The sequence below is a fragment of the Elephantulus edwardii genome, unplaced genomic scaffold (assembly GCF_000299155.1).
Source record: "Elephantulus edwardii isolate Elephantulus edwardi_28Jun2011 unplaced genomic scaffold, EleEdw1.0 scaffold00216, whole genome shotgun sequence".
In the NCBI taxonomy this organism is placed as follows: domain Eukaryota; kingdom Metazoa; phylum Chordata; class Mammalia; order Macroscelidea; family Macroscelididae; genus Elephantulus; species Elephantulus edwardii.
Window position 1 is genome coordinate 89,499 of NW_006399966.1, and position 13,497 is coordinate 102,995.

A 13,497-nucleotide genomic window follows, 5' to 3' on the forward strand; every position below is an offset into this window, starting at 1 on the left:
TTTTTTTTTTTTTTGGATTTAATTTTTGGTTTGCGTCAATAATCAACACTCCTGGAAGCAGTCATAAAGAAATCAAATGCCATACTGCAATGGCAAATCTGCTGCCAAAGACCTTTATTAAGGCTTTGGGGGAGGGGGAGGGGATTGACACTATAAATCTTTAGAAGAGATCTTGTTTTTCATGTTATTCATTGAATAGAACTGACTCACAGCTGACCCTCCAGCAGGTTTTCAGAGTCAGTAAATCACACAGGAAGAGACTGCCTATATTTCTCTCATGGAGCAGCTGGATTTGAACCACATGCCTTTTGGATTAGAGGACAGCTTTTGATCAGAACTCCTTAGAAGAAATCTGATGTCATGGTTTTCATGTTCATATACTAATTATTTCCTTCATGTTCCAAAACTACTGCCTAGCAGTCAAGAAAGTTTATCTAAATTAAGATTTGATTAAAAAAAAATCTGTGTTATCCATATTCTTCAATGTTTTCAGATTTTGATTGTTATGTTTGTTAGGCAGCTTCCCTGATTAAAGAGTTCTAAGCTTTTAGTTTATTCACACTTAAAAGTAGCTCAAACCACTTGCAAGTTTTTCTTCTTCTCCTGCACCTTTCCTAAGTCAGTTATTTTCTGAGCTATAGAGAACAGTACAACACATCAGCCGAGGGGCTTTTCTCATGGACATTATACTTTGTGCTCTGCTTCTAACGACATCCAACTGTAGAGGAACTTGGGTGGGACTTCCCAACAAACATTCTAAGATCTCTTTCCTGGATGGTAAGTAATGGGTGCTGGACCACAGGTCAGAGGAGCTGATTCCAAACCAGCTCTGTCGCAATTCCTATCTCACTGGTGCACACCAGTCTATGTCCAGGTGCCCCAGGTGTAGACTCGAAATAACAAATGCCTTCCCTGGGCCCCTGAGAGTTGCTGTAATAGATGCATGAGATATGAAAGTACTTTTATAGATGTGAAGTGTTATTATCTCTAAATGTGGGACAGATGAAAGAGAATATATACTTATTCTGCCCAGTTTTGTTCTATTTTTCTGTATCTGTCCCATTATTTTTAAAAGACTGAAAAGAATTTTAGATTACATTTGATAATATGAGTTTAAATAGTAGTCAACAAAACAAACACATGAAGAAATGCTCAAAATCCCTATCCCTAAGAGAGATGCAAATTAAAACAACTATGAGATATCATTTCACCCCAGTCAAAATAGCAAAATTTAACAGAACAGCAAGCAACAAATGCTGGCGAGGTTGTGGAGAAACTGGAACCCTGATTCACTGTTGGTGGGAGTGTAAAATGGTGCAACCCCTGTGGAAAGCAGTATGGCGCTTTCTCAAAAAGTTGCAAATAGAGATACCAATTGACCCAGCAATTCCACTACTGGGAATATACCCTGAAGAGACCATAGCTGACATCCAAGCAGATATATGCACACCCATGTTTATTGCAGCTTTGTTCACAATAGCAAGGAGTTGGAAACAACCTAAGTGCCCATCAACAAACGAATGGCTAGAGAAGCTGTGGTATATTCGCACAATGGAATACTATGCTGCATTAAAAAACAAGGAACTCATGCAATATTATTCAAAATGGTTGACTCTGGAGAACATTATGCTGAGTGAAATATCCCAGTCACAAAAGGACAAATATTACATGATGCCACTGTTGTAGAATGGGACTGTCCTTGGGGTTGGGGAGAGACTGAGTAAGATGGGTTCAATAATGTATACTGCACTGAAACAGAGGAGGGAGAAAACTGTTTAAAAGAGATATATAACTAACCAGGGTGCCCCTTAGAGGCAAGGAGGGTGAAATGTTATTTCACATACTTTGGGCATGTTACCATGAAAGGCTAGTCCCCAGGGAAGGGCAAAGGCCTTTAACAAAATGGACTGGTACAGTAAAAACAGCAGTGTGGGCTGGTTTAGAATTATAATTATACTTTACTACAAGAGCAACTGTGAGTATAGCACAGGAACTGGGGAGTGTTTCATTCTGTTGCACACAGGGTCTCGACAAGTTGGCATTAATGAGTAGTGAGAGAAGATCTTCACCCTGAAACCCACAGCGTCCCTTTTCAGCAGGAAGTAGCTAAGAGAATACGCCATCCCCTTTTCCTTATGACTCAGGGTGAAGTCTCTCTCAGGGAGGAGTGATAGGGAATGGCAAAGGATACACTGACAAAGAAGATTAACCAGAACTGGCTTTGACAAGCACTGTGGCATTTGGACAAGAACAAACTGGGAGGAGGGTAAAGAGAATAGTGTAACAATGAATGAGTGGAAGCCCAAAATCTCTGTAAATGTTTATGAAAATTAATAAAATATAATTATAGAAAAAAAAATAGTAGTCAACAAAATGCCAAGTTCACTGATGGAAAACCTGGGAAATGAGCAACATCTGGACGAGAATATCACAAGCTTAGTCTTGTCAGACAGAATTAAATTTGTCAAGTGATTTTAAAAAACCCAAAAAGTTAGCCTTAAGTTAGTTTATGATAATGGGATAGATCTGGGACTAAAAAGTCTTAAGGTCAAGAACACAAAGATAAAATTAAATGTATTTTTAGATTAGTCTTTAAGAGTTGATAGTCCAAGGCCTAGAGCAGCAAGAAATACTGAACATGCTGAAGTATCTTTTTTTTTTTAACAACAACAACAACAAAAAAGAGTAGAAATCAAGGCTTTTAAAGTAGAAATTGGAGTTCAGGAATTATAAACAAAATCTTATTTAGACAAAGAGAAGGTTCTGTGATTATCAAACTCCAGGAGTTTTCAGGTGAAAATAATATTGAGGCTTAGGACAAAGACTCAGCCAGGGGTAAACTGGGAGAGATAAAAACATAAGAAAAAAGTACAAGAAAACAGATAGAGGAATCAGTGATTAGGAAACAGACCCAGACTGAAAGTATTCTCCCACCCCCAACTCCATCTCCCCTCAAGAGAGGAAGTTACATAAAAGATAATTCCTCACTTCTGAGGGTGTGTAGAAATTGCCTGCCACTTGGTTAGACAGAAGCTGGTAAATTACAAGATGCCTTTTGGTCCGAGGATTTTTTTTTCCTCACTGAAAGAAGAAAAAGTTTGCTTCCTACATGTATCCTGGGAGAAAGGCAAGACTGCTGAGATGTGGGAACTGAGTTTGCAAAGCATGAAAGTCTCTATTAATCAGCATCCCCAAGTGGATCAAATCTCTTTTGCTGGGGTCAAAATTTAACTGAAAGAACTAATTATAAAACAAAATTATTTTCTCCTTTTATCATACTTTCCTTCCTCCCATACCACAAGCCAAATAACCTTTAGTTGCAACATCAGCACTGACAATCTTCACTGGCTTCTAGGGACGTCAAATGCAGAAGGCTCACTGGTCACCGACACGGGCTGGATGTACTTAAGTTCTTGCTTTGGCAGGGGCTGGGCCATGACACCGTAAGCTGCAAAGAAGCTCCAGAAGGAAAGTAAGCTTTGTCTGCAGCCGCCAGGCCACCACAGAGATGACTTACATGGTTCCTGTCCTGGGACAGCAGCAATATCCTAAGGCTTTTCATGCTTAAGCTTCTGTCCAAAATATCAATTGCCTTATCAAGATCATCTTGGTTTTTCAGCAGGATGGAGAGCTAGGATACAAAAGAAAACAAACAAAAAATCATAAAACCACTATCATGTGCTTCAATTTGTAAAAATAAACAAAATAAATTTTAAAAAAAACTAAAACAAGTGTGAAGGGGGAGAAAAACTCTTGAATGAAGTCTTAAAAAATCTAGTTGAAACCATAGAGATAGCCACCCCTTCTGCCTTTTAAAAAGTGTTTAATGATTTTTAGTAAGTTTCCAGTTATGTAACAATCACCACAATTCAATTTTAGAACATTCTCATCACTCCAAAAAGACCCTTTGTGCCCATTTACCGTCACTCCCCTCCTGGCCCCAGGCAACCACCAATTTACTCTGAGTCTCTGTGAATTAACCTTTCCTGGACATTTCATGTAAGTGGAAACATGCAATATATGTTCTTCTCTGTCCAGTTTCTTTCCTTGAGTTTAATGTCCTCAAGTTCATCCATACTGTGGCACCTAACAGTGCTTTGTTCTGCAATATTTTCTAAGAAGAACTTCCTCTCTAAAAATAACTTTTAAAAAAATAAATAAAATATCTTTTACTCCAAAACATCAAATCCCAGACAGTTAAACTTGCATGTGTCTACACAAATGAAGTGCCAGGCTCACATTCCACTCTATCTCCCATTGTGTTCACATTAACAAAGCCAACAGAAAAGATACAGGAGGGGTGGTTGTAGGCAGGGAATGCTATTCTAAGATTGAAAATTCAGACATCACAGCAGAGTTTAACATCGTGATGTTTACAGACAAAAATAAGGGACTAGAAGCTCCAAAACTACCTCCTTTGCATTCCTTCCATTAAAGTATTAAAAAAGGTCTGTAGTGTATAGATAAGTCTCACTCAAAAGAAGATGAGGTTAGTATTAAAAGAAGTAACAATATTTTTGCCTAGTATCTAGGTTTGTGGAAAATACAAAATCAAGCAGAAATACAACTAATTTCTTCAGTTCCTACTTTGTAAGTTGATAGGAATTCTAAGTCAGACTTGGGAAAAGCAAATAGAACAATGTTTAAAACAAATCTCAAGACAACTCACAGAAAGGGAGCCAATTTTGTAAATCATATACATATCAAGGATGGCACTACTTTGTCTCATATACTTTGGGCATGTTACCATGAAAGGCTAGTCCCCAGGGAAGGGCAAAGGCCTTTAACAAAATGGACTGGTACAGTAAAAACAGCAGTGTGGGCTGGTTTAGAATTATAATTATACTTTACTACAAGAGCAACTGTGAGTATAGCACAGGAACTGGGGAGTGTTTCATTCTGTTGCACACAGGGTCTCGACAAGTTGGCATTAATGAGCCAGCACCTAACAATAGCACCTAGGGAGCTCTGGTGGTGAAGTCTGTAGGGAGCTGTGCAGTTAGCTAAAGGACAAGCTTCTCTGGTCGTGTGACCACACCATCAGCTCCCCAAGGGAAAGATGGACAGTCTCCTCCCATGCAATTTAGAGCCTCAAAAACCCAGTGGAGGGTCAGCTACGAGTCAGAGTCAAACTCAACAGCAAGGAGTGAGGGTTTTTTAATAGTATCTGCAACTCAAAAAGAAAAAGACTTAGAAATAGACCAAAGATTTTTTTTTCTTTAGACCAAAGATTTGAACAGATATTTCTTTAAAGGAGATATATGCAGAATCACAATGAAACATAACTTCACATCACTATGATGTCTATAATTTAAAAATAAAAACAAAATTCAAATAAAAGATGACAAAAGTTAGGATAAACAGTAATTGTAAACCTCAGTGCTGCTGGGAACGTAAAATGATGCAGCTGCTATGAAAATGTTTGGCAGTTACTCAAAAAGTTAAACTTGGAGCTCTGGTGATCTGGTGGCAAGAAGCTGCACTGCAATTCCAGAGGTATACGGTTCAAATCCACCAGATGCTCTGCTGGAGAAGGAGGGGAAACCTCCTCCTGTACCAGTTAGATCCGATTTGACAGTACACACACAAAAAATTATAAACGAAAAAAAAAAAAGTTAAACTTAGAGTTATCCTATGACCTAGTTATTTTAATCCTAGATATATATTCAAGAAAATATATGTTCATACAAAAACTTAAAACATAAATGTTCAATGTTGTTGTTGTTGTATATTGTAGAGTCAGAACCCAACCCATAGCTGACCCTCCAGCAGTTTTTCAGAGACAGTTAATCACACAGTAGCAGAATGCCCATCATTCTCTAGCAGAGCAGCTGGTGGCCTCGAACCGTGCCTTCAGGATTACAGCACAGCTCCTTGTCACTAGACCACCAGAGCTCTCCTAGTAACCAAAATAATATCCAAAGAAGGAAATAAATATCCATTAGTTGATGAATGGATAAACAAAATGTAAAAAAATAAAATGGTATGTATTCAGCCAGAAAAAAAGAATGAAGTACAATATGGATGAATCTTGAAAACATACCATGCCCTTAAGAAACCAGAACTAAGGGGAGCTCTGGTGGCCTAGTGGTAAGGAGCTGCAACTACAATCCGAGAGGCGCACGCTTCGAATCCATCAGATGCTCTGCCGGGGAAGGAGGAGCAGTCTCCTCCTGTACCAGTCAGATCTGATTTGACGGTACACTCACATAAAAATAATAAAATTAAAAAAAAAAGAAACCAGAACTAAAAAAATAAAAAACCAGAACTGCCTCCCATGCTGATATATGCACCCTCATGTTTTTTGCTGCTCTTTTCACAATAACAAAGAGTTGGAAACAATCCAAGTGCCCATAAACAAATAAATGGATAGAGAAGTTGTGTTATATTCACACAATGGAATATTATGCGGCACTGAAAAACAAAGAATTCATGAAATACTATACAAAATGGGTGACCATGGAGGACATTATGCTGAAGGGAGGTCTGGTGGCCTAGTGGCAAGAAGCTGCACTGTAATCCCAGAGGTATGCAGTTCGAATCCACCATATGCTCTGCTGGAGGAGGAGCAATCTCCTCCTGTACCAGTCAGATCTGATTTGACGGTACACACACACAAAATAATAAAATAAAAATAAAATTTAAACAAAAACAAGTTTGAATTCTTTAGGGGAGCTCTGGTGGCCTAGTGGTAAGGAGTTGCAACTACAATTCCAGAGGCACATGGTTCGAATCCACCAGATGCTCTGCCGGGGAAGGAGGGACAATCTCCTCCTGTACCAGTCAGATCTGATTCGATGGTACACTCACACAAAAATAATAAAATAAAAATTTAAAAAAAGACAAATACTGCATAATGCCACTGTTATAAAACAGGACTGACACAGAGGTTAGTGAGAAACTCAGAAAAGAGGAGATAAATAATGTACATGGCATTGAAACAGAAGAGGGAGAGAACTGTATAAAAGGAATTTATGATTAGGTATTATTGGCATGACAAGAGTTTAGAAGAAGAGCCGCATAGTAAAGTGGACTGGGGTGGGTGTCTGTATAACAATGAAAGAATTTTTTTCCTGAAGAAAAAAGCGGACTGGGGGGTGGGAGGACAGGAAGGAAAATATTCAATAATGAATGAATGGAAATCTAAGTTCTCTATAAACTTTCATTAAAATCTCAATTAAAAAGAATGAAAATAGATCAAAGTCAAGGAGCCCTACACTTGGCTACTAAGCGAAACACTTTATTATTAATTTTCTATGCTATGGGAGAAAAGAACTGAGTATCTGCTCTGATAATCTACTCCTGTAGAGTCTAATGTCAAAACCAAACTTACTACCACTGAGTTATTTCTAACTTATAGCAATATTTTAGAATACCCCCTGCTGTTATTCTGTGCCAATGAGTCACCTATGATTCACAGTGACCCTATGAACAACGCATCTGAACCAATCTCTCATATGCTTGAGCCCACTGTTACGGTCACTGTGTCAATCCATCTTGTTAGGGCTCTTCTTCTCTTTATCCGACCCGCCACCTTTTCAAGCAAGCTGTCTTTTTCCAAGGACTCGCCCTTCCTAACAACATGCCTAAAGTATATGATATAAAGCTTCACTATCACTGTCTCCAAGGAGGAAAAAAAAACTGAAAAAAGAAAAATGGACTGACTTTTGTACCCCAAAATACATAATGAAAACCCGCTGGATGGTCATCTATGGGTTGGTTCTGACCCATATGTACACAACAGGGCCAACTAACAAAGGAGCTTACTGGCCTAGGGGTTAAGAACTGCACTGCCAATTCTAATACTCATGGTTTGAATCCATGAGCTGTTCCATGGGAGAATGATGGGCAATCTCCTCCCGTGTGATCAGTTATAAGCCAGTTCCGACTCAATGGGAAACAACAGCAGCAACAATAATGACTAACAGGAAGCTCTTGTGCCGTTGCACTGCCAACCCAGAGGCTGTGCTTCTCTGGTGGTTCAAATCCACCAGATACTTCATGGGAGAAAGATGGCTATCTCCTCTTGTACAAAGTCTTGGAAACCTGCTGTAAGGTCAGTTATGAGTTGGACCCAACTTGATAGCAATGAGAGAGAGAGAGTACATGTCCAACGGTCAAACAGTTTTCCATGTGCTTACTGTTAATTTGAATATCATCTTTGGTAAAAGGGCTATTCAAGTCCTTTGCCGATTTTTAAAGTGGGCTTTTTTTGAGAGTGGTCAAAGTTTTTTAATATTTTCATTAGTTATATGGCTTCCAAGTATTTTCTCCCAATCAGTTCAGTTGTCTAATTTGCTCATAAATCCTTTGAGCAATCTATTTTGTCTTCTCTTGTCCTTAGTTTTGGTACCATATGTAAGAATCTATGTTTGAAACCTATGCCCTAAAGCATTATTCCTCTATTTTGCTCTAGGAGCTTTAGAATTAGAATTTTTAATGGAAATACATCCTCAAAGAGAAAAGAATACTAGACTCTCTAGAAAAGTAAGCACTAACTAAAGAATGCACAGCTTATTTAATACTGATTAGCTAGCCGATGTTTGTGTCACTTTCTCCTGTAGTCACTTTAGTCTGAGCTGTACTATGTACAATTTTTTAAAAGCTCTGTGAATTTTACATTTATATTTTAGGTCGTTTTATGTGCTATATTTAGGATATTGGTGTTAGTCTGTTACTGTTGTTAGGTGCTGTTGTGCCATTTCTGACTCATGGTGACCCACACAACTTTAACTGAATGAGGTACTATCCATACACGTTATTTTGTCTTCATTATTTAATAACTATGGGGTTAGTGACCAAAGTCTCCAAATTTGCTCTATTTCTCAAGTTACTAAAAAAAAATACTACCTAAGATTAGGTGATTTTATTTTAGTGAGTTATTTATCCGTCAGTATATCCAATTTCACATGCTGAGTTGCACATTCTGTAGTTAGGGAATCACAGATCACAGAGTGTTTAGTCAACAAGTTTCCAAGTCTGGCTAATAAGTTTTAGACTCAAACTAGAGAGGAAATTTTTAAAGCCCTTCAACCAATAAAATAAAACAAAACAAAACTATACTAAGGATCTGACTCTGTAAGATCACACTATGGCTCATATTTTTTGTTTTGCTCCCCAACTCAATTCCATGAAGAAACACGCTTTTTACTAGGAATAAAAATGCTGCCTTTCAGGTAAATGTAAAGCATCAGGCTAAGCAGGCTGGAACCTCAAGTGTCTGTCTTAGAGCTGGAAAAGCACCTGAATATCTGATTTTCAAAAGAATTCCATCTTGGATGGTATTCAAAGAGTAAACAGAGACCTAGTTTGTTTTGGAAAAAGGAGGGTTTAAAAAAATCATTGGAATAGGTGCCAACTTTCAAGATAAATATGCTACAAACGAAAATTAAACTCTGAAAACAAAATCCAAAATCTTCGACTATCAGAAGGATCCCATAGTTTTCCACAACTCCTCCAGACCCTGATAAAGCCTCTGCTTCTTAGTAAGGCTGTGCTGAAAAGAAAAAGATGCTTCTACAAAATATAAAGAATATAAGTCCTGGCCTTGGCACAGTACTACCACATGGTAGTAACACTGCCTTCATTCAGTGAGTATGGGAAATGTAAAAGGAGCTCTGGTGGCCTAGGGCAAGAAGCTGTGCTGTAATCCCAAAGGTATGCGGTTTGAGGCCACCAGCTGCTCTATAAGAGAAGAATGGGCAATCTCCTCTTGTGCTATTAAGTGCCTCTGAAAACCCCCAGAGGGTCAGCGATGGGTAGATTCTGACTCTATAGTACACAACAAGAAGGGAACTGGAAATAGCTGTGTAATCCATCAGTAGAAATGGTTCATGTAGTGAAATGGTTCATGGTTCATGGTTCATGGCACTCTTACAGCTGTCAGAATTACAAAAACAGGCCCCAGAAAATGAAAAACCTACAGATGATATTAGAGGAATAAACTTTAAAAATCCTCAGTTAAACACAGAGAAATGTATCCCCTCTTGGACTGGTTGTATCTTCACCTTCCATGAACTTCCTTACCTCATTGTTCATATAATGTAGCTCAAGAGGCTGCCCAAATACTGCTGCCACCTTGTGCTCCACATCTTCATATCTCACAGGCCGGCTGAACGGTATGATTCTGAAAATGAGCAGAATGCTAGATTAAAGGCATATTTAAAAATATACATTATTTTAAAAATAATATACATATATATATAATTTCTACATACATATTTGTATGTGCTATAAATATCATCAAGTATATGGTAGCAGGAGTGGCATCCACTTCCTAAATAACATGCCTCAGGAAACTCTATGAACTTTGATAAATATCAATAGTTGTAGAGGGGCTTCAGGCCTTTTGAACATAGGGTCGCAATGAGTCATGCTCAACTTGAAGGCTATCAACAACAAAAACAACAGCATATGTACAAAAGACAGGGTAAAGATATAAAAAATTCTTAGCGATAACCAAACATGAGTCTCAGAGATCACCTAAGTAAATTGGCTTAACACAGTTCACAAAGGCAATAACCAAAAGGTCAGCACTGGCCCCAAAACAAAGCTCAGGAGGCAGGTGGGAACAAGAAAACAAGCCAAGTGAATATGGGAGATGGGAAATCCAGGGAGGAAGCCAGAGTGTGTCATCACATTGAGGGAGCTGCAACTAAGGTCACAAAGTAAAATGTATATACAATGTTGAATGGAAAATTAATTTGCTCTATAAACTTTCACTTAAGTCATAAAAAAACAAACAAAAAATGTGTGCCAACATATTTAACACTGTTGTTGTGAAGTGCTGTCAAGTAGCATACAACTCCTAACAACCCTCTGAGAACAAGAGATCTGAACTCCATCCTATCCTGTGCCATCCTTATCATCTCCAACATTCGAGCCTACTGCCTTTGTCACTGTATCAGTCCATCTCACGGAGGATCTTCCTCTCTTTCACTGCCTTTTCCATGCATGATGTCCTTTTCCATGGAATAGCTCTCCTAACAACATGCCCGAAGTATGAGAGATACAGCTTCACCATCCATGCCTCTAAGAAACATTCTGGCTGCACTTTTTCCAAGACATGTCTTTTGTTTCTTCTTTTGACAGTGCACTGGATATTCAGTACTCTTTTCCAACACTACACTCAAAGGTATTGATTCTTCTGTCACCCTTACCCACTGTCCAGTTTTTGGACACATAAGAGAGGACTGGGAAAACCAAGTCTTGAATCTGGCACACCATAGTCTTTAAGCTGACATCATTGCTCTTTGGGTCTCTGGAGACTCCTCTGGAAACAGACTTCTTAATGCTATACATCTCCTGACTACAGGTACCAAGGGTGTTGACTGTGAGTTAAAGCAAGATTAAATAATTTACAATTTCAATCTTTTCTCCATCTATCATGATGCTATCTATTGGCACAGTGGTGAAGATTTTTGTGTTCTTGATGCTGAGATGTAATCCATACTGAAGGCTGTGGTCCCTGATCTTCTGCAGCAGGCACCTTAAGTTCTCCTCCCTTTCAGCAAGCAAGACCATGTCAGGTTGTTGACAAATACTGCTCCAATCTTGATGCCACATTCTTTTCATAAAGTCCACTTTCTCGAATGATTTGCTCAGCACACAGATTGAAAATGTATGAAGGAAGGATAAAATTCTGCCTGACTTTACACCTTTTATTATTTTAAACCATGCAGTGTTCGCTTTTTCCCTTTGGACAATAGCATCTTGGTGTAGACACAGATTTTGCATAAGCGTAATTAGATGTTTCAGAATTCCCATTCATTTCAATGTTAGCCACAACTGCGGTTAGGGTCCTCTCTAAAGTACTCAAGAGCAACGGTGTCTCTCTGGAGACTAGGGTGCATCTGATACAGGCCATGGTTTTTGCAATCACTTGTTATGCATCAGAGAGTTGGACAGTGACTAGGGAGGATAGAAGGAGAATTGACGCCTTTAAGCTGTGGTGCTGGAGAAGAGTATTGAATGTACCATGGACTGCCAAGAAAACAAACAGATTCAACCTAGAGAGGGTTAAACCAGGCTGCTCCTTGGAGGCAAGGATTCTGGGGCTTCGCCTGACATACTCTGGACATGTTGCAAGGAGAGACAGGTCTTTGGAGAGGGACATCATGCTGGGCAGAGTGGAGGGACAGCACAGGAGGGGAAGACCCTCTATGAGGTGGATTCATTCAGTGACTGGGGTAATCGGGATGGGTGTGTCAGAGGCAATGAGATTGGCACAGGATAGAGCAGGGTTTAGGGCTGTTGTACATAGGGTCACTATGAGTCGCAAACGACTCGACGGCACATAACAACAACAACACAACAAATGCTTTTGCATAGTCAATAAAACATAAATAGACTTTCTTCTGGGATTTTCTGCTTTCAGCCAGGATCCATTTCAGCAATGGACATCAGCAATGATATATTTGATACCATGAATTAAAACAGGTTGATTAAATACAATATTGCTGATAATAATTTTCTATATACAAAAGTGGCAATTTTATACGGATTCAATGCAGTACTCAGTTTAATAAAAATAAGAGGTTGTTGTAGTTGTTATGTGCCGTCAAGTCGCTTGCGACTCATAGCGACCCTATGTACAACAGCCCTAAACTCTGCTCTGTCCTATGCCAATTGCACTGTCTCTGACACTCCTATCCCGATTATTCCACTCACTGAATCAATCCACCTCATAGAGGGCCTTCCCCTCCTGCGCTGTCCCTCCACCCTCCCAAGCATGATGTCCTTCTCCAAGGACTGGTCTCTCCTCACAACATGTCCAAAGTATGTTAGACGGAGCCTCAGAACCCTCACCTCCAAGGAGCCACCCGTTTTAACCCTTTCCAGGACAAATCTGTTTGTTTTCCTAGCAGTCCATGGTATTCTCAATACTCTTCTCCAGCACCACAGCTCAAAGGCATCAATTCTCCTTCTATCCTCCTTGGTCACTGTCCAACTCTCTGATGCATGACAAGTGATTGCGAAGACCATGGCCTGTATCAGGCGCACCGTAGTCTCCAGGGAGACACCACTGCTCTTCAGTACTTTGAAGAGGTCCCTGACTTTCCCATGGCAATGCGCCTTTTAATTTCCTGGCTGCTGGTGTCAAGACTGTTGACTGTGGAGCTAAGCAAACTAAAGGTGTGTACAATCTCAATCTCTTCACCAAGAGGTAGTGACAATAAAAGAGAGTTATCAGAAAGAATTCCATGTGTATATAGATAAAGCTGTGGGAAGATATCAAGAATATCATTCATAGGGAGGTCTGGTGGCCTAGTGGCAAGACGCTGCACTGCAATCCCAGAGGTACATGGTTCAAATCCACCAGATGCTCCGCTAGAGAGGGAGGGGGTAATCTCCTGTACCAGTCAGATCTGATTTGACGGTACACGTAAAATAATACAATAAAAAGAATATCATTCATGAAGAATACACAAAGTCGTTACTAAGAAGGAAGAAGAAAAGACCAAAATGGACGTCAGAAGAGACTCTGAATATTGCACT

At 39.4% G+C, this 13,497-nt stretch overlaps 1 protein-coding gene across 1 annotated transcript in view; it reads right to left on the reverse strand.

Moving 5' to 3' along the window:
- The window catches only part of MAP3K3 (mitogen-activated protein kinase kinase kinase 3), a 102,934-nt gene that overhangs the window by 31,009 nt on the left and 58,428 nt on the right, over window positions 1-13,497 (reverse strand). Inside the window, exons 6-7 of the mRNA XM_006897868.1 lie at window positions 10,027-10,126; window positions 3,518-3,631 (exon numbers count right to left, since the gene is read on the reverse strand). Of these exons, the coding sequence (XP_006897930.1) occupies window positions 3,518-3,631; window positions 10,027-10,126 (214 nt within the window). The remainder of the gene's footprint in view (window positions 1-3,517; window positions 3,632-10,026; window positions 10,127-13,497) is intronic.